The following is a 20,384-nucleotide window of genomic DNA, read 5'->3' on the forward strand; positions in this document are numbered from 1 at the left end:
TCGGGGTCCGCGGGCAGGGGGCGAGCGAGCCGGGTGGGCGGGGCGTGCGGAGGGGACCCTGGGCGCGGTGACGCGGGCGACTCGGGCGCACGAGCCGGGGGCGGGGGGGCCGGGAGTGACGGCGGCGCGCGCGGCCCGCGGGGTCCCGGGCGTCGGGGTGTCGTTCCGCGCATGGTCACCCCGCCGCGAGGTCCGCGGGCCGGAGGACGGGAGCGGTGGGGACGCGCCCGTGGGCCGGGGAGGTCCCCGCAGGTGGCCGGCGGGTCCGGGCGCGCGGACGACCCCGTGTCCGTCCCCGCGGTGCCGCTGGACCCTTCGGTCCCATCGCGGGAAGCTGGTTCGCCCTTCAGGGCGTTAAACCGCGCGGTCGCTCCGTTTCCTGTGTGACTCGGCGGTAACTTTTTCCTGAATTGAGCCCGTGTCACTTACAGGGCGCGCGGACCTTTCCCGGGCGAGCGGGGGGCTGCCGAATGCGCCGCCCCGAGCCGCGCGGTCCGAGGCCGTCGGCCGTCGCCGCGGGCAGCTCGCCGTGCGCGGAGGTGCGGGGCGGGCGACGCGGGCGACGCGGGCGAACGGGGCAGCGCGACCCCTGCGCCAGCGTCGTCTGCAGCCGCCGCTCGCAGGCCCCGCCCGGCCCCCGACCCCTCCCCTCCGCCCTCCGCACCCCCCCCCCCAGCCGGGATGCTGGAGAGGGTGCCGCGCGGTGTCTCCCGCGCCCCGGAGGTCCCAGGCTGTCCCCGCGGCCCCCGGTCCCCGGCGGGCACGCCCCTCTGTGCCTCGCGCTGCCCCCCCCGAGCCCCCGGCACGCAACGCCCTTCCCGCCGGCGGAAGCCGGCACTGCGGGGCGCCGGGCGGCCTCGGGGGCCTCATTCTGCGCAAGCGCAGGAGACCACCCGCGCCGGGCGACCCCCGGGCTCCACCTCGCCGGCGGGGCCGCGGGCCCCGGCTGCTGGCCCCCTGCAGCGCCACCGCCGCAGGTCGGCGGCGCCCGCTCCTCCGCGGGGCTCGCTGGCCAGGTCGGCGGCGCTCGTGCCCCGCGCACGGTGGCCAGGTTAGCTGACTGTCCCCCCCCCCCCCACCCCGGGCCCGGTCCCCACCGAGCGTGCGGCGGACACGCCGCTCGGCTGCGCTCGCGTGCACGGCCGCGCGGGGTCGCCCCGCGGGCGTCGCGCTCGCTTTGTTTGGCCGCAGCGTCGTTGACTCGCGTGTGCATCCTCCCGTGTCGAGTCCCATAGGCGTCCTCTGCAGCCGGGTCGCCGTTTCCGCGTCGTGCGTGCTTTCCTTCTGTAAGAATGCGTTTGTCATCGTCGTGTAGAGGCGCTCTGCGGTGGTGAGCTCTTCAGACACCTCTTTTTCCTAAAATGAATGGGATCTCCCCCCCCCCCCCCCAGGGGCGGCAGGCGTTGCATTTTTCCCGTTTTAGTGTTTTCCGGAAGTTGCATTTATCCACCTTTCTGGTATTTAGCTGATTGACTGGCGTCCACTATTTCAGGCGGAGGCTTGGACACCTGTCTGGCTACCGGCCTGTGGACAGGCCGCCGTGCGTCCTGCACGGTGACAGCCAGACCCCTCAGCCTTGACTGAGCGGCTTTCCTCACGTGAAACCAGCAGGAGATGCAGAAGCAAGACCCGGGGAGGCTCAGTTCAGGGCGGCGCCCTGACGGGGTGTGTTTCCGAGGCTCGGTGGCGGTGTCTGCCATGCAAGTGATGAAATCCTTGATGTGATGGTCGGAAAACCATTCCGGAGGAACTTTTCCTTGTAGCACTGCGGTGTGAGCAACCCACGGGGCAGAGGCATCTTTGCTGTGTGGATACTTTTACTCCGAAGTGCGAGACTGCGGTCCGGGGCTCGGGCTCCGTGCTCCGCACAGAACGCGAAGGGCAGAGCTCAGCCAGAAAGTGGCCCCTCGTCTTCGCTCTGTTCCACCCCTAACCCTAATTTTACTTCGATCAAAGAGCAATCCTGTGCTCCATACAGGTTGCGTAAAATGTGGCATTTTAATAGCAAGGTGATTCTCAAATTTAGAGGAAGAAACTGGCGGGTTTTAAAAAGACAAACAGGTGATGAGCCGGACTGGTTTCTCTTTCTTTTGATGATAATTTTCTTTTGCTCTCAGAAATAGAAAACTACTCGAACAACTTCATAATTGCAGGTTTATCAGCCACACGTAACAGGAAGTCACTGAACGGCAGGTTAGGGTCCCTCTGAGTGCCCGCCGTGGTGGGCAGCCTTCACCTGTGGGCGGTGACATGGAAGGACCTCCGCCATTTTGCCGTCAGGAGGAGGAAAGGGTCAAGGGCCAAGTTCAAATGACTTCCTCCGGACTCGCCTTTTTCTTCTGTGCTGTCCCTAATTCTGCGGCCCGTGCTCAGTGGGGCGACAGTGCACAGGGCCGCCCTGTGTGCATGTGAGCTGGGGTCCCTGTCCCCTTCCCGTCGCCAGGCCTGGAGGGCTGTTCGCTGACGTGCAGGGGGACAGATGTCGAGTGAAGCCATGTGCAGCTCCTGCCACCCCCTCTTCTTCTGCATGTGGGGGGTGCTCTGGGCCACCACCCATACCCCAAGTGCCGTTTCCAGCTTTACACAGGCCTAACATGTGGCCCGTGGCAAAAAGCTGCTGACAAACCTGGGGACTTGGCTGTGCGGCTTTCCGCTCTGCGCCGTGCGGCAGGCTGCAGACCGCTGGTCGTTTCTTACAGCCCTGCTTTCGTTAGATGCTCCGTCACACTGAGGACAGTTACCCTCGTGAAGAGCCATGGGAATTACAGCGGCAGCTGGTGCACATGTCCGCTCGATCAGTACTTTTGTTACTTTCTGAGCAGAGGTGTCGCTTGAGTCGGCGACACACCTTCTCTGCCCTCGGATTGGCTAAAAGGCACCACCGGATTCTGGGCATGGAGTCAGTGAGCCCCCTGTGCAGATCAGGGGGGTGGGGGGACATCGGTTTGGGGCGCCCGCAGAGAACAGGGCTTGTGCCGGGTCCGAGGGGTGAGCCTGGGGACAGGGCTCACGCTGGGACCCAGCCCCCACACTCAGCAGCCCTGCGCGAGATGCTGGTACACTTCAGCCATGCGGTTAGGTGAATCCTCAAATGGATCATCACCTCTCAATGTCAAAATACCTTATCGGAACTCTTGTTTCTGTTTTACAGATCAGAACTCTGAGGCCAGACACCTTAAGAAACTTGCCCAAAGCCGCGCGGTCCGCGGCAGGCTGGGAAAAGCAGCCCGGGCAGGCAGGTCCCCGAATGTCACCCCAGGTACAGAAGCCCCCGCCGCAGCCGTAAGTAGCATTTTCTCTGTTTTCGTCCGCCTCTTGCTTTCGTCCTCTCGCCTCTGCACAGTGAAGCCTTTGAACATCACAGTGAAAAACGGCCTTGGCAGGTCACCTTCAGCCTGGCGACTGTACAGCTGTCACAGTAGTCTCTATACAGGGGGTGGCCGCACCCTGCGGCCTGTAACATAGCAAGTGGCAGCCTCCAAAGTCAAAGAAACTGTCTTACGATGTTTACTGAAATGTCAAGATTTTACAAGTAAAACTTGAGATCCAAGCATCTCCTCCCTCCCCTCGAAACGTAGTTTGGTGGCAAAACATCACTTTAGTGGCATTGCCGAGGGCAGGCAAAGCCGGACACCGTGTAAGGTGGCAAGGTCAGAACTGCAGTCAGTGATAGTTTATAGTGATACGTATGTAGCGGTGTGTCGTTGCAGTGGGAAAAGAGGGCCCAGTGTGAAAGGCACTCAGCAGAAGCGAGTGGGCGTTGTAAAGAGAGGATGAAGAAGAGGTAGGGAAGTGAGGAAATGGCAAAGATTTGGGCAGCGTGACTTAATTAGGGCCATCGTGTCCGCTGCCGCCACTTCCCGAAGCGAAGGTTCTGTCCCAGGCCGCGACTGGGAGACAGAGGGCCTGGCCTTCCCAATTTTATTTCGAAGGAAAACCTTCTGGGTCCTTGAAAAGACTGCCCTGAGGCGGAAGAGATAGATATACATCTGAAAGGGACAGAGGAAGGATTCATAAAAAGTGTGACACCGTTTTAGTAAATGCTGGAGAAAGAGTGAATCAGGTCCTACCTTCAGGTGTTGGCCAGACACATGGTCAGTCCTTCCCGCAGCCTTGACACATCCTGGGGATTGAGCTGTTAGAAACAGTGGTCGGTTTGTTTAAATCTTTGAATGTATGGGGAGAGGGATGCACACGATTATGTGTACTGAGAGTCTGTCGTTTCATGGGTCAAGGTTGAGGGCTACTTGAGGAGAAGGCTCAGAGGAACCTGGCTAAAGTTTGGCCAAGGACGTAGCCTGTCAGTATCAAAGACAGCAGTGCAGACTAGAGTTCATACGGAATCTCAACAGACCCTGATTTGTCGAAGCCATCTTGAAAAGGGACGAAGGCGAAGCTCTTGTTGCTTCCGGTCTCAAAACTTATTACAAAGCTACAGTACTTCAAGCAGCGTGGGCCTGGCCTAAAGACAGACATATAGACCAATGGAATAGAATCGGCCAGAAATGAACCCTGTGTAAATGGTCAAGTGACTTAAGACCAGGGTGCCAAGGTCATCCGATGGGGGAACGCCTGTCTTTTCAGCAGATGATGTTGGAAAAACTGATACCCATGTGTAAAGTATAATATTTGGCCCATATACCGTATACAAAAACAACTCAAAATGGATCAAAGACCTAAATATAAGGTCTAAACCTATAAAAATCCTTGAAGAGAACATAGTGGAGGGCTTAATGTCACTGGAGGGGGCAGGAGAAATGGCAGCGGTTGTTTAAAGGGCCCAGGGTTTCATTTTCACAGATAAAAAGAATTTCAGAGACTGGTTGACAGCAGTGTGAATGTACGTAATGTTACTGAACCATGTACTTAAAAATGGTTAACACAGTGAAGTTCATATTGTGTGTCGTTTATCACAATTACACCTTTTTAAATTCCTGTTTTCTTATATGTGAATATGTTAATTTAGCTTCAGCATTGTCATATTTCACTCAACTTTTTAATCAAATGGATAATAAGAATGGCAGTCATTTAATTTTCATACAAGAAAAATGCAGCCTATTCTTTTAGATGTTGTTCTTACTTTGAGTTGACAGTCCATGTTTCTGTTGCTTTTGGCCTTCCTGGGCTGTTGATTGTGGACTGCTGAGGGAGTCCAGTGCTTCAAATCACAGCCTGTCTCAGTGGTCTATTCTTTATTTTGCCACCGTAAATCCGTGTCATCCCCATAATGAATTTTTATATTATTCCCATCCATTTGGTGATCACTGGCTCTTTTAAAATGAAGGAAATTAAATGGGAGCCGAACCACTGATAAAAAGTTGTGTCACAGTGGGGAAGAGAGGAGCAGAGCCCAAGCTCGGTGTGTTTTATTAATCCAAGGGAAGGGTGCCCATGCCCCACCCGAGTGGCCAGGAAGTCAGTTTCTAAAGTGAGATAACACTGTATTCATTTGCCTGGGTTGCCATAACAACACACCACAGACTTGGTGACTTAAAGAACAGAAATTTGTTTTCTCAGAGGTTTAGAGGTGAGAAGTCCAAGATCAAGGTGTTGGCAGGTTCGGTTAGGTTACTTCCTTTGACTTGCAGATGGCCCCCTTCTCACTGTGCCCCCAGTTGGTCCTTCCTCTGTTATCATCCGCATGTCTCTGTGGGTGTCCAAACTGTCTCTCCTTATAAGGACACCAGTCATGTTTGATCAGGGCTCACCCTCACAGCCCTTTTTAAACTTAATGGCCTCTTTAAAGGCGGTATCTCCAAATGCATTCACGATATGAGATATGGGGTGTGTTTAACATGAGGGGTGTACTATGAATTCAAGGAAGGAAGAACAATAAGGAAATTGATGCAGTAACCCATGTATTTGTAAGCTGGGTTTATTAAAGTGAAATCCGTCCTTTTGTAATAGATGGTTTAAGGTTATATCAACAAATGCACCCAGGAATGTAGCCACGACTATAGTTAAGATGTAGCACATCATTCATCATCTGCGAAATTTCTGTTGTGCCACTTTGTAGTTTATCCCTGAGTATATCATATTTTAGTTACTGTTGTAAAAAATATTTTTAACGTCTGTATCTAGTTATTGTTGGTACATATGAAGACAATTGAGTTTGACCCATTCATTTTTGAAAACTAAAAAAAAACTGAATAGCAACCACATGGCGTGTGGTTTGCTATATGTGAAATTTGGACAAGTGAACAACAAAGATAGTTTCTCCTTGAGACATCCTCAGTCATGAGATTTGAATTGGTAGTGAAATCAGACTAGGTGCGCAGGAATCTGCCTATTCTGTTGCAATCCACCAGAGGTACTGGCACGCAGCCTGAATTTAAATGGTCATGGCAGGTGTCCCAGAGGAAGCAACGTGGGATTGCATACACAAAGAGCTAGCATCAGAAAGCCATGGAAATCAGTGCTAGGGAAGACAAGAGAAATTGCATTCAGGTAAGGACCAGCAAACATATAGAAGTCAAAAGATTCGAGATACCACGCGGAAAGTAGCAATTTTAGTACACCTGAAAAAAACTTGGAAACATGTGCCTGGGCTAGCTTTTGTGGGACTTTATTCCATGTTAGTGTGTTTGGATATCATAGTTTTTCGTTTCATCGTGATCTGCTTACTGGGGGAACACAGCTGGTGTAACTGTGAAATGAGAATTGGAGAGTCTAGTAAATCTGAAGGGGAAAAGTGGGGTCGAGCGCCTTCTCGCCCGGGTCTGACCACGAACGGTGGTCCTGGAAGGAGGAAATTCAGCTCCAACTTTCAGGTCTTAACCTCACCTTCTCAAATATCTGGAATACAGGCTAGGCTACACTGTTTTGGGGGGAGTCAGGGACCCCTGGACTCATAGCGCCACCTAGCATCAGCAAAAGAGGTAGACTAACGACAAAATAAAAAGTTCAAAAAAATATATATATATATACACACACACACACACACACACACATATATATATAGGTTGGGCTCCAGGAGCCAGAAGTGCTTGTGTTCATTTGCGCAGGTCTTTTTAATTATTTATTTCAAAACTGAAATACGATGCACAGTTGCTGCGCGAGGCTGGGGGTGTGACTCTTATTTATTCTCAGTGAGGACACTGGGGAGCGCGGCCACATGCGCTTCTCTGCGTGGTGTCCCTTACGGGTCAGAGGTCGCTGTGACCCCTGTCGGCAGGTCCCACGGACACGCCGGGGTGCGGGGCGAGTCCCCGTGGTCACGCGCAGCCCAGACTGGCTCTGACAGCAGCGCGGCTGGCGGTGCACCGTCACGCACGTCCTCGGCGAGCGTGCGCTGGTGTGCGTTTGTGCAAACGCGCAGTTTTCGTCGCCGTACGGCACGGCGCGCGGGTGTCGTTTCACGGCCGATGCCTCTCGAAGGGTTAATGCGTCTCCGGAACGCTCCAGGGCTCCGCGGTGAGCCGCGCCCGCCATGGCGCCCGCCGTCCGGCCCCGGCCCCGGGGCGGCCCTCGGGGCGACCCGCTCGGCCCCGCGGACAGCCCGCAGGACGGGCGCCATGGCGGGAGCAGCCGGCCCGCGCGGTGCGCTGTGGGACGGTCACGTGGTCCGCGCCGGCTCCCGCGCGGGGCTCCCGCAGTGGGCGGGGCGGCCGCGGTGCAGCGCCCTTTCCCTTCCCACTTCCGTTTCCGCCCGCTCCTCCCGGTCCGTCCGCTTTAACGCGCCCGCCGGGAGTTTCCTGTCGGTCGTGGCACCTCAGACCGCAAACTGGGTGGTCTCCCCAGTGGCTTCTCTCTCGTCTGTAGGCTTCGTAGCTTCGTTCAGTTGTGGCCCTTTAACTTTGAGTTAACTTCGGTTTTTGTTTCTTTAGGTAAATACGTACTGTGGTGTTAGCTCAACCCTCTCTTCCCCTTTGTAGATTTTTATGAACGTTGCCTAAAATAGTAATTCTGTACCCTTCCTTTAAAAATATTAATCCCTTCATCTTGTGTATTGCAGTCACCTGCCAAGTTTAACTGGTTTTCAGTAATACTCAACCTGCGTGCTTGTTTTTTTATGGGATACTACTTTAGTCATTTTTATATTGTCTTTAAGATTCTCTTTTGGTAGCTAATGTTGTCTTTACTTTTACAACAAAATATCTTTAATATGAGAGGATTTTTTTAGGGGGTTCAAGTCACACTTGCCCACAAAATCTCCATATTCACATTATATAATACTTTATTATTATTATTTTAATTGTGCAGGGTTAAAATAACTTTTACAATCTTTAAAACCACCGCTGGACCTCACTTTTCTGTGTATTCTGGTGTATCTCACTCCTTTACCCGAGCTTTCACCTTTAAGCTGGTCAGTCCCCAAGACGTTATTTTTTTTAACTAACTGGTAGTGCGTCTGGTTCACCTGTTATTCTTGTAGATCTGATCTCTTCTTTTTTATTAAAAAACAATTCCACAAACTCTATAGATCAGAGGTTGACATTTTTTTTTTCCCCTGTAAAGGGCCAGATATGACCAAGGAAGGCCATGTCTGACCCTGCAGCTTCATCAGCTCCTTGCTCGTGGTAAATGACATTGTACTATACAGCCTCAACAGCCATGTGTGTTTCTTTTTGGTCGTTGATTATTTTGATTTTTACCTCCATTTTGTGATTTACGATGAAGTGTTTAAGTAATATTAGAGAAGATAAGGGAAAGGGAGAGAATCCCAATGTAAAAACACTGGTTTTCTACACTTACTTAGGTGGTTCTCTTGTTCTATAACTTTGTATACCTTTTTCCTATTTTGACTATGCTATTGGGCTTTTTAAAAAAAGAGGAATATAAGCCACTGGTAATGTTAAAGAAAAAAATCACACTTGTTGAAGACGGGAAGGCAGACGTTGTTCAGGACCATCACCATAAGTACAGGGACCATTCTAATGGGATTTTACTATAGGGGAGGGCGGTTAGGCGCAAGTCCAAAAACATCATGGGTCAGTGAGACCTCGTAGCTAAGGAGTAGGGTTGGGTGTCAGTAGATAGGAAATAACTAAGGAGAAATGTCAGGGGTTAGAGGAATTCTGGCTAAATCGACCTAACAGGATTCTTGTTGGAGACAGGCTGGGCTCATCAGACACAAACTGGGGCGGGTGGGAGCTGAGCAACCCGATTAGAGGCTGAGGATGATCAGCTGTTGGTGGAGGGAGGCTCCAGGTTAAGTGACTTAGCAGGTTTCTTGCTAAGACGAGCTTTTATGAAGAAGTGCACAGATGGGACTTGGGGAATGTTCAGGAACCCGACTGAAGTTTGGACAAGCAAAGAATATTTTTGTCAGTTTAAAAAAGAAAAAGGAAAGAAAAAATGGAAAAGAAATAAAAGATATTGTATTAATATTACTGTTTTTTACAATCAAGGGAATTCAGCTTTATACCTTGGAATCAGAAATTGGTCATTACAGTGTATGACCATCTTTAAGACTTTGGTGTCTTTTTTTACATATGTTTACAAAATTATTAGTGTGCATTGGTGCATTTGTTTCTTTGTATGTGCTTAAATATCTTACATCATCTATAAAGATAATATTAACTTAAGCTAGTACTTATTCATAGGCTGTTTTGTGCCAGGTATGGTTCTGAAATCAAAACCCAGAAAATACATGCGGAGTTTGTTCTGTGAACTTAATCATTGTATATATGAGGGGAATAAAAGGTAAAATATATTTACAGTTTTAAAGCAGCAGTTGGTGGTGGAGTGAGCACACAAAACTGTTCTTCTCTCTGCAGAGACTGTTATTTGCCCATGTGCTGGGGTAAACACCATCACGTACTCCTGTTGATTTATAGCCCGAGGGGTGAATTCTGCCAAAAATCTGTTTTGGTAAGTAAAATTTGATCGGGGAAGCCATGCACATTCACTTAATTGTCTGTGGCTGCTTTTGCACTGCAATGACAAAGTTCAGTAGTTTTGAGAGAGACGTTTGGTCCGTAAATCCAAAAATATTTGCTCTGCATTTCCAGCACCGGGTTTCATGGCGGAGCCCGGGCCGGCCAGGCATTGGCGTGCTTATGGGGTGAGAGCCACACGCAGTCAGGGCGGGGAGGTGGGGCCTAGATCCATAAACCGCTTCCCGGAGTCCTGTTCCCAGACCCTCTGTCTGCACCCCCCAGGACTTCCTGCTTCCAGTCCGCTCCACTTTTCAGCCTGCTGGCCATGCTTCGACCATGTGGGGGGTGGGGAGAGTGATCAGAGGACAGAGAGAGAGAGAGAAGGGAGTGGGGGTCGGCCCCACTGTAACTGCAGCCCCGCCCCTGGAGGAGAAGAAAGTTCCCCTCTGAGTTTTTGTTCTTGAGAGCTCCCCTGGCTGCCACTGTCACCATGACAACGGGGCGGCCCCTCGTTTTCTAAGGAGAGATTGGAGCAAAGAAGTGGGGGATTCCACACGCTCAGAGCGTGAGGGGGTTCCATGTTTCAGCCCTCAGACTGGAACCACAGGGCTCACTTCTGAGTTTTCCGAATGTGCTAAATTCAGGCCGGGAGATGCACAGGGGAGAGCAAAGCAAAGCTAACTCACCAGTTAAGCCGGTGGAACTCCGCAGTCTTCCTGTCCCCTGTCCCTATCTGCTTTCAGAGCCTCCCACATTTTTTTTTTTAGCTACGTTCAGTTCCGTGGAACTGCAGACAGGGTGTAGTGTGCGTATCGCATCTTACCTGGGAAAGGCCCTGTGAGGGCAGCTTGTTCCACCTTTTAAATTTTGGCCAAAAATATCTTTATATTCACAAATTCACGTTCATACTCATCAAACATCATGTGAAACCCAAGGCCTTCACTTTAGTATTTATGACTTTTAATTCCATTTTCATCTATTTATATTCTTAATAAATTTTCAAACACTTACCAATTATAAAGACATTTAGCATCTTTTGTTACTTGACTAAGAACACCACTTTTAATATGAAATTCAGATTTTAGTAAACGTTTCCTATTTTAGTATTTCTATAATTCCCCACCGTAATACACCCAGCGAGTATCAGAATGGGGAGGGGACTTTACACTGCGCCTCATGTTGCATTTCGAATCACCGTGAGTCGCACATGATGGGTTTATTTAATATAACTGTACCATGTGATTTTTGATCCAGCAAAATTTTCAAGTAAATGTGGAAGTATTTACAGCAACTGGAAAAAAGGGACCCTTTGCACTTCCGAGTAAGTTTTCATGAGCTGAATTTAAAATCGAGAACTTCCTGCGCATGTACCTCTCCCCAAATGGGCTGTGTCCACGCCGTCCAGCCAGTCGGCGAAGGAAAGCGCCCCCTGCGCCCCGTATGTCTGCTCGCTGCCCTTTATGCCTTCCTCTCCCCCAAACTGACGGTGACAGTTACGTGTCCTGCTTACGCCCTCGTAGCTGTCCCCGCTCCAGGACCCCAGCATGGCTCCCTCGTCCAGCCTGGTAGCTTCCGCGGTCACATGTTCCCGAAGCCTCTGCGCCGACGCCCTTTGAATCTGGCCATCGGCGTGGTTATGACGACTCAGTGGTCTGTAAGAACTTAATGTTCATTCTCTCTAATTCGTTTCCCAGACCACACAGGATGTAATGTATGTTTTCTTTCCTTTTTTCTTTTTTGGAAAGTTGGTCATAATTCCTTCAATTTTTGTAAAGTTGTAGAAAGTGTAAGAAACAGAAGGAGCATGCAGAGTATAATTAGAAAAAAAACAGGAATCATATGTAGAAACGTTTTCAGATTTACGTGCTTATGAAGTAACATTTGAACAAGTTACTTATAGCTGTAGAACATCTTCTGCTTCATCGACTTCCGTTTTGTTTTACGAACGTAGAAGTCACAGGTGCAGACAGAACATGCGCCTATCCCAGGTCCCCCGAGTTCACCGTTCAGTGTGACGCGTCACCATCTTACTGTTCTTTAAACGCGTCAGAGCCCTGCTCATGCAGTTCTTAGTGGCTTATCATGAGTGTGCGTGTGCGTGTGCGCGCGCGTGTGGATGCTTCTTTGTTTATGTGACTGAACAGTCATGGTAGGAACTGTGGTTATACATAGAACCCCGGTGGCGTAGTATGTGTCACAATCTGCTAATGGGGATTTGTTGTCCCAAAGGTTCTGTAGGACGGACTGTCATTTCAGGCACTACACGTTGAGGGCCTTACGGAGGTCAGATCGCCTGGCGCAGGCTGGCCAGGGCCTTGACGGTCAGAGCTCCGAAACCGCCGTCCGCCCCGTCAAGTTCTCGTTGGACCCCCTCAGTCCCACCATTCCCCGCGTCTCTTTCCGTGGGCGGCGGCCCGAAGCAGGCGAGCGTCGTCCTGGGCTGCTGACCCTGTGCCACCTGTGATACAGAGGTGGGGACGCCCGCGACCCCGCGCCCTGCCAGAACTAAAATCACCCCCGCGAACCTCCGACCTTCGCCCGTCCCCAAGCCCTGCAGCGCGTCACCACCACTGCGCACGGCCGGCGGGGGAGGCCCTGGGGGAGTGACCGCTTGGGTTCTCACGTGCGTCGAATCCGGTACCCGGAGGCCTGGAAAGGCTCCGAAGAACCAGCCGTGACCGGAGCAAACCACAGGCACCGTGCACGCTAGCGGTCGACTGTCCCCGACCCGATGATTTTCTACCCAGAGTGACGAGTGTGCTGGGAAATGAAAAAGCCACACACAGGACATTGTACGCTTTTGTTCATCATAAAACTAGTTATTGCCAAAGTTTTAATTCTGCAGGTTCACGATGGCCAGGGAGTTGGGGCTTCATTATAGTTCCTTGTCCACCCACAAGGCACATGTAACTAAGGCAACGAGGCGTCACATATGTGGTACCACGTGTCATGTTCATGGATTTGCAGTAGACTGAGCAGAGAGACGGGGAAGATCAGTCGGTAGGACTCACGTCGACTCTGTCGACGCAGCCGGTGCTGCCGGAGGACTTCAGTGCGCAGAGCGGCCAGCCCGCCCGCGGGGCTCACCGGAGGTGGATGCGACGTTCCATGCCCTCTGCAAACATGCCGAGCCGCCCGCATGGCACCTGCCCGCTGCGTGTGGAAGACGCACAGGCGTCCGAGCAGAAAGATCCCCGCCGCCTCAGATGTAAAGTGGGAATTCCAGCGCAGAAATGGCATTCACTGACGTAAAAAGTCGCATAGACACTGACATTGAAGCACAGTGTTACCGACTGGTGTGTCCCCCAGCCACACATCCAGGCCCTCCCCCCAAAGCGATGGCAGCTGGAGGGAGGGGCTGGAGGTGGGGCCGTCGTGAGGTAACAGGGTTGGGTCATGAGGGTGAGACCTCACGACGGGATCAGTGTCTGTGTGTGTGCACGTGTGCAGGCATATGCTCCGTGACTGGCAGTGGCCTTGTGCCCCAGTAAGAGCGGACGTCGTCCACGGCACCATCGTGGAGAGGCCGTGTGAGCGCACCGGAGAGGGCGCTGTCTGAAGCCGGCACGTGTGTCCCCAGCAGTAACAGAAGCTGCCGGCACCTTGATCCTGGCCTCACCAGCCTCCAAAACCGCGAGAAAGCAGTCTGCCATTAAAGTCCCCAGCCTGTGTGCTCTCTGACACTGTGTGCCCTGCACCTGCGACACCTGCCCACTGGGATGAGCCGCAAAACCTGGGAAGCGGCGTGGCTGCCCCATGGACACAGCCAGGTTTCGGGGTCCTCGTGTGTCGTGCCGCGAGCTCCGAGCGTACTCGGCGGAGGTGTGCCGGGAGCGCGCGCCTCTCGCTGCTGAGCCTTGGGTCTCGGTGCTGAATGAGGCCCGGGCTCGTGGGGGGCGGTCAGGAGCAGAGCCCAGACGTCCCGTCAGGGAGCGTGTCAGGCAGCACCTTCTCCGCCTGCACCAAGCGCCCATGGGCAGCGCTCAGAGCGAGGCCGGGACAGTCAGATCCGCACCCAGCCGCTCCGTGTCCCTGCAGTTGGCCCCGTGCTCGTTGAGCGTGACCGTTTATGCCCCCTGTGGAGCGAGCACAGCAGTTTGCTCTGTCCCGAGCCCCCGTCTGTTTCTTTTGCCAAAAACATCTTTTTTTTGTTTTTTAAATTTGGCCCCACTGGTTTAATTCACCCACACTGATCAAACTCTTATTTAAAAATTATTTTGAAGGTATAAATGTCTCATCACTGCTGTTCACCTGGAATTAATATAGATGTTGAATGCCAACTGTGATTAAAAAATAAAAGTTAAAAAAATATTTTTTTGCATTTTTAAAAAATTCGTTATTAGTTTCGAGTCTACAGCACATCAGTTAGACAGTTTATGAAACGCTCCCCCTGATCGCGCCTTCGCTCCTCTGGCCCTCCACCGGCCGTCACGTTAGCGCTGAGTGCATTCCCGGTGCCGGGCTCCCCATCCCTGTTACCAGCTATAAAAAGTTATTTTGACGATTAACATATTACATAGAATTTAACTAAAAGAGAAGAAAAATGACCACCTGAAGATTGTCTGGTTGTCTTCTTGTACTGTTTTAGCAAGCACATGCTTCCAACGATTTAAATTTTTTCCATTTTGCTGAGATACAATTGACATATAACGTATGACGGACACGTAACAGCATCACGTGGGTTTAAGGTGTGCGCTGGTCGGTTCAATGCACTTCATATGTCAGAATGATTAGCACGTGTCAGCTGACACCTCAGTCATGCCGCGTAAGCACCGTTTATTTTTTTGTACTACGAATGTTTTAGATGACTCCCTTAGCGCTTAAGGACGTAACACAGGATCGTTAGCTGTAGCCGCCTCGTGGTCCCTAGACCCCCGGCACTTACTCCCCTTGTAGCCGCAGGCCGCCCCCCGCCAGCGGCTCCCACCCCCCACCCAGCCCCAGGGACTGGTTCCACTGTTTCTTGGCGCTGAGCTCCTTTAGAACTGTGTGCACGTGACACATAGTGTTGTCTTCCTCTCTGACTTCACCGAGCGTGATGTCATCAGGTTCTGCCTACGTTGTCACAATGGCAGGATTTCCTCCTTTCTCGCGGCCCAGTCCTATTCCTCGGGGCGCGCGTGTGTGAATGAGTGACGCGCCTTGGTGTCCGTTCGGCCGCTGACCGAGAGGCGCCGCGCATGCGTGGCAGTGTTGACGCCGGCTGGTGGTCACAGCGAGCGCCGCATGTCCCAGGTCCTGACTCGTCGTTTCACTAGTGCTGGGCGTGCGGAGCGGGGAGGAGGAGCTGGCCGCGGAGGCGCCGGCGCTGAGCCCCGCCTTCTCTGCGGGGACTGCGCCCCGCCGCTGTGCTGGGGCTCCCCACGGCGGTTCTGTCGCCCCTGGGCATTTCCCGTGGACAGCCTTCGGCGTCTTCCAAGTTTCACTCTCTCCAAAGTTTCCGTAGTGTTTCCTTGTATCTGGGGGTCAGAATCATTTTCCCGTTGACGATTTTCCCTCGGTATTCTCATATTTAATTTTTGTCTTTGCCGTGACCGTCGTCTTTTGCCACAAGAGACGGTGTTGGGTAAGCACCGTAGACATGTCACCGCTCGCACATGCGTAGTTTGGTTGTGACCATAGGGTCAGAAGGGGCCTCGGAAGCGCAGCCGGACTCTGCCCAGTGGCCCTGTGGCCCTTCTCGGCGTCGCGGGATGGCACGACTGTCCTCGCCGCTCAGAATCACTTTCGTGTTGGTAAAGTACGTCGCCTCACATGTAGTTTTGGGAAAACGTAACCACGTTGCTTTTAGTGGCCGTGCCACTGCTCTCGGTGTCCCTCAGGTCCCTGCAGTGGTGGGCCAGCCCCGCCTGGAGCACAGGGACACTCGTGACCAGGGAGAGACCGCAGGCCAGGGCGGGAGGTGGGGGGCTCCGAGACGGCCGTCCGGATGTCGCACGGCACGTTTCGAGTAGCAAGGCGTGAATCAGTCCCCCGCCGCGCTTGCGGACAGAGCGATGAGTTTGTCATCGACAGGCGTGACGGCCCCGGGGCCGGCACGGCGGGACCCTCAAGGGTGGCCTGGCGTCCACTGTGCGTCCTCACTGGGCAGCTTTTCTCTGCCGCCTTACAGGACGTCGGAGTTCCTGTCAGGGCCCGTGCAGGGGGCAGTCACGCGGGCACTGTCCCTCCTCCGCGGTCATTCCCGTGCGTCGCTTCCTCGTGGGGCCTCACGCGATGCCCACCCTAAGCCATGGCCTGCATGTGGTGGTCTGTGACAGCGGCTTAGCGCAGGGTCCCACAGCGAAAACGAGCTCAGCGGATGAGCTTAGTTACACCCCCCGGGTGCTTGTCCTTCATCCTCAGCCTCGTCCACATGTTAGATAAACAAACCACGCCTAGTGGGGCCTCATTTCCTGTCTGGCTCCCCGCCAGAAGTGGCCGGACAGAGACAGGAAGCGACGCAGGTAGAGACTGTCACACTCGCTTTTAAGCATTATGTGTCATTGTCATTCCAAAACTCTGGGCGTGGTCACTGGCCCTTCACAAGGCCTCTCTCTGCGTCACCTCGTCCTCTGACCCCTACACGACCCCCATGCTACAGCAGAGTGTGCCCTGGACTCTGACATTGGCCTTGGCCTTGAGTGTCAGTCCCCATGTTCTAGTAGGTTCTGCCTGGGCTGGCATTAAACCATAGGCAAGAATGCCCTCTGGTGGACTCTAAACTTGAGAGAACTGCCTCGTGCAGGGCGCACTGGTTGGACAGCCAGAACCCCGTAAGGAAAGAACATGAGACCTGGGCTTTTCAAGGACACAGACTCCAGATGTTGGTAGCAAAAGCGCTGTTGCCACCCACGGCCTTGAGTGGAGAAAATGTCCACTTGTTAAAAGTCCATGCCTTGTCCCACCACCAGGAGGACGGGAGTCCTCGGGTGAAAAGAGCCCAGGGAACTCTGGGCGCACCCTTAGTTAAACTGGAGGGGCTGGACACAGGCCACGATGGGAACCCCGTTCCCCCCGCAGTCAGCCCGGAGTCCGGGCTGGTGCCAGGGCACGCGGCGCACATGCCTGCGCCTGGCGCCCACCTCGCCATGGCGTTCAGTGGCAGCAGGGGACCACGTATCCTGAGCTCGGGCCCAGACTGGCTGCTCGCGGGGTTTCAAAAGGATCCCTGATTTTTGTTCTGATCTAATTGAAACGTCGCATTGGTCAGGTTAGGGTGCACAAGGTGTCGGCGACAGGCTTGGACGTCGTGACGAGATTATCCCCATAGTGCTGGCCAACAGCCCCGCCGTATCCCGTAATTCCCTGCATGTGTGTGTGTGTGTGGGGGGGGGGGTGAGAATATTTAAGATCTCGTTTCTTAGCAACTTTTAAGCACATAACATGGCATCATTAACCCTGATGACGTGCTGTGCATCACATGCCCAGGAGGGATGCGTCGTCCTCCGGCAGGGCCGACCATTGGCCACCGGCCACTGCCCCCCCGTCCCCGGTTCTCAGCCCCCAGGCCCGAGGCCGCCGTCCCCTTCCACGGTTCCACAAGTTTGGCTTTTCTTAGGTTCCGCGTACAGATGACAGCATACCGTCTGACTTGCCCCTGGATAGACACCTTCTCTCAGAGCCCAGAAACGGCAAGAGAAGTGGATTTACACGGCCGCGCACAGCACCTGGCAAAACGGTGGACAGTGAACATGAGTTAGCACAGAGGGCAACACCTCCCTCGACCACAGCTTTAGCATCGTGTTCTACAGCGCAGCCCGGAGCAGTTTTCATACAAAATAAATGTTTTCAATGATCAGATATGGTACGATTTTTAAATGTGGGTGGGGCTGATGTGGTAGCTCACACTCAGTCATCTGCCACTTCAAGCTTTACTGGACCACCGAGGTAGTGGCCAAGAATGATAGGTTATTGGTATTTGAAGCTTTACTGGGATAATTACCTACTTCACCCTTCATAAAGGGATTCTAAAATTTGTAAAATACATTCTAGTATTTCAGGTGGAAGTCCCTTAGAATTTTCTATGTATTAAAAATTCAGTTTTCAACAATTGTCTGGTTCATTCCTTTTACAAACCTCAACAGAAAAATTTCTGTACACCAGGCTTTTAGGCTTTTTGGTTAATAATGTTTAGGTGAAACTGATTCAAATAAAACCCACAAAAGGAGAGACAAAACCTTGCAGCTGTGACACAAATAGGACTGTCTGTCAGAGCTGGCCGTTTCTTTGGTCACAGGTGGGTGGAACGCAGCATGTGCCACCAGGCCACAGAACCACCTTCTGGGATGCACTTTAATGAAAGACAAGTGTCCAGCTGCATCGTGGCCTGGTCGTCGTGACCCCAGTGGCGCTTGCTGAAAGAGCCCATTTGCAAACTATCCAGAAACGTCTCCCATATGCATAAAAATGAAACAAACTAGATTCCACAAGCGTCTCCACGGCCTGCGCGCTCGTCTTCGGGCGCAGGTTCAGCCTGAGTTACCGATGCCCGTGGTGTCCCACGACCGCCTCCCTCCCTGCACGTCACCACCAGAGCGGGCGGGGTGGCTCTTCCCAACTAAAAAGCACTGGCACTTCGTCTCCAAGACTTCCCTCCAAGACGCCGCCACCGGTTCCCAGCGCCTCACGCTGGCGCTCCCGCCAGGGAATGCCAAGGGACGGTTTTCAGGCCGAGGTTACGTGTTTATGTGCAGTGGCAATGTGCTTGCTGAGATGCCGTTAATCATAAGAAGTTTTTTTCTCTCTAGGATGGAAAAGGCAAGATGTGCATGTTGATATTGGCGACACCCAAGACTGAGGTGTGAAATCCAGGTTTATGAAAGGAGCACTGACCACATAGCCGGCGAGTTATCGGCGGATGGGCGGTTAACTTGGACCTCACGGGTGAGAGTCAACAGCTGGATCACGGACGGGCGCAGAGCAGGCGAGGAGGACTGCGCTTGCCGGTGGGTTGCCACGGGCTAGTCAGCGCCCCGCCTCCGCCCCCGGGGTTGGGGGGGGCAGGACCGCGGGGTGGGGGGGGATCAGTCTCCTTAGGGTTCCAACCCTGTTCACATTGGCAGAAACCCGGGGTTTTGGGAAGGTGACAACGGAGGGCAGGCATGCAGAGCCCCAAGTCACTGCATTTGCCCGTGAGCCCTGATAAGAGGACCGTCTGTGTCGCCCCGTGTCCAGCACGTGAGGGGTCACAGAGGGATGACACGGGTGACGTGTCCCAGCTCTCAGAGAACCTGGGAAACTGACGTGAGGCTGCCGCGCTGCCCTCGGGCGCCCGGCGACAGGACTTGGCTCGGGGCGGGGACGCGCAGCACGGCCCAGTGCTCGGGGTCCGCGGGCAGGGGACTAGCGAGCTGGGTGGGTGGGGCGTGCGGAGGGGGCACTGGGCGCACGAGCCGGGGGCGGGGGGGCCGGGAGTGACGGCGGTGCGCACGGCCCGCGGGGTCCCGGGTGTCGGGGTGTCGTTCCGCGCATGGTCACCCCGCCGTGAGGTCCGCGGGCCAGAGGACAGGAGCGGTGGGGACGTGCCCGTCGGCCGGGGAGGTCCCCGCAGGTGGCCGGCAGGTCCGGACGTGCGGAGCGGCGAGGGCGCAGAGCCCTGAGGGCGCGGGGTCGTCCCCGGTCCGTCCCCGCGGCCCCCGCCGAGCCAGGCCCGCGTCCCCGCGGTGCGCGCACAGCCCTGGGCGCAGCGCAGCGCCCCGATGCCCGCGGGCGGGGGCGGCCACTGCGCAGGCGCGGCGGGGCGGGCAGCCGGCAGGGGGCGCGCGCGGCCCGCGGACCTGGCGACGCCGCCCGTGTCCCGCAGCCGCGGCCTCCGCCTGGCGCGTCCGTCCGGCGCGCCGCGTCCGCAGAGGTAACGCCGGCTGCTCTGCGCGTGGCGGGTCAGCGCCCCCGGCCCGTGGGTCGCCCTGGCCCGGTGCACCCGGGTCCCGCGCGCCCGTCCAGGGCGATGCTCCGCGCCGCGTGCGCCGCGGGGGCGGGCAGGGCCCCCAGCCGACCCGACGTGGCCTCGCAGCGCTCGGGCGGCACCCGCAGCATGGCCCGGCCTCCCGCCCCACGCCGTGCCGCCGCGCCGTGCGCTGGCGCCCGAGCCCCGCTCCGCGCCCCACGCCTCGGACCCCGAGCGGAGCCGCCACTGGACGCCGGACGTGGCGCCCCACGGGGACCCGCATCGCCGCGCGCGGGGTCCGGCGCCGAGCCCCGCGCCAGGCCGGAGGCACGTTTTCTAGCTCTTTCCACAGCGAATGTAGCCGACACCGCGCGCCGCTTTCGTGACGCCGATGACGTGGCACAGGCACAGGGCCTGCTGCCCGCGGCGCGTTCGCTCGGCGGCCGCCACCAACAACAGCTGCACGTTTCGTTTTTTCTTCCGATGAGAACTTTTGAGATTCGCTCTCAGCAGGTTTCACCAGCAAAACAGTGTCATCGACCACAGTCACAGCCCAGGACTGGTCGAGCTGGGCGCTGGGCCGTGGTGCCGCTCGGGCCCCCGCACGCGTGCCCGCCGCCAGCCCGCCGTCCGCCTCCGCGTGCCCGTTTCCGTGTCATTCCACACGCAGGTGGGGGGGGGCGCAGGGCTTGTCT

General features: G+C 54.8%; 1 protein-coding gene across 1 annotated transcript; it reads left to right on the forward strand.

Annotated features, from left to right (window-relative positions):
* Positions 1-470: 470 nt before the first annotated feature.
* LOC107515761 (translation initiation factor IF-2-like) lies at positions 471-14,132 on the forward strand. The gene is made up of 7 exons (XM_036232715.1): positions 471-539; positions 677-1,051; positions 3,152-3,282; positions 9,720-9,813; positions 11,076-11,142; positions 11,342-11,475; positions 12,078-14,132. The coding sequence occupies exons 1-7, from the start codon at positions 471-473 to the stop codon at positions 12,138-12,140; spliced, it is 933 nt and encodes a 310-aa protein (XP_036088608.1). The 3' UTR covers positions 12,141-14,132.
* Positions 14,133-20,384: the final 6,252 nt, after the last annotated feature.

Source organism: Rousettus aegyptiacus, unplaced genomic scaffold (genome assembly GCF_014176215.1).
Source record: "Rousettus aegyptiacus isolate mRouAeg1 unplaced genomic scaffold, mRouAeg1.p scaffold_m13_p_14, whole genome shotgun sequence".
NCBI lineage: Eukaryota > Metazoa > Chordata > Mammalia > Chiroptera > Pteropodidae > Rousettus > Rousettus aegyptiacus.

What these genes read in the sequence shown, in the direction of transcription:
- LOC107515761 (XM_036232715.1), top strand. Translation starts at nt 471, where the DNA reads ATGCGCCGCCCCGAGCCGCGCGGTCCGAGGCCGTCGGCCGTCGCCGCG. An exon ending in TCTGCCAAAAATCTGTTTTG is followed by an intron (nt 9,814 to 11,075) that starts GTAAGTAAAATT and finishes TTTTTGATCCAG; the next exon opens with CAAAATTTTCAAGTAAATGT. An exon ending in TTATGACGACTCAGTGGTCT is followed by an intron (nt 11,476 to 12,077) that starts GTAAGAACTTAA and finishes CTGTCATTTCAG; the next exon opens with GCACTACACGTTGAGGGCCT.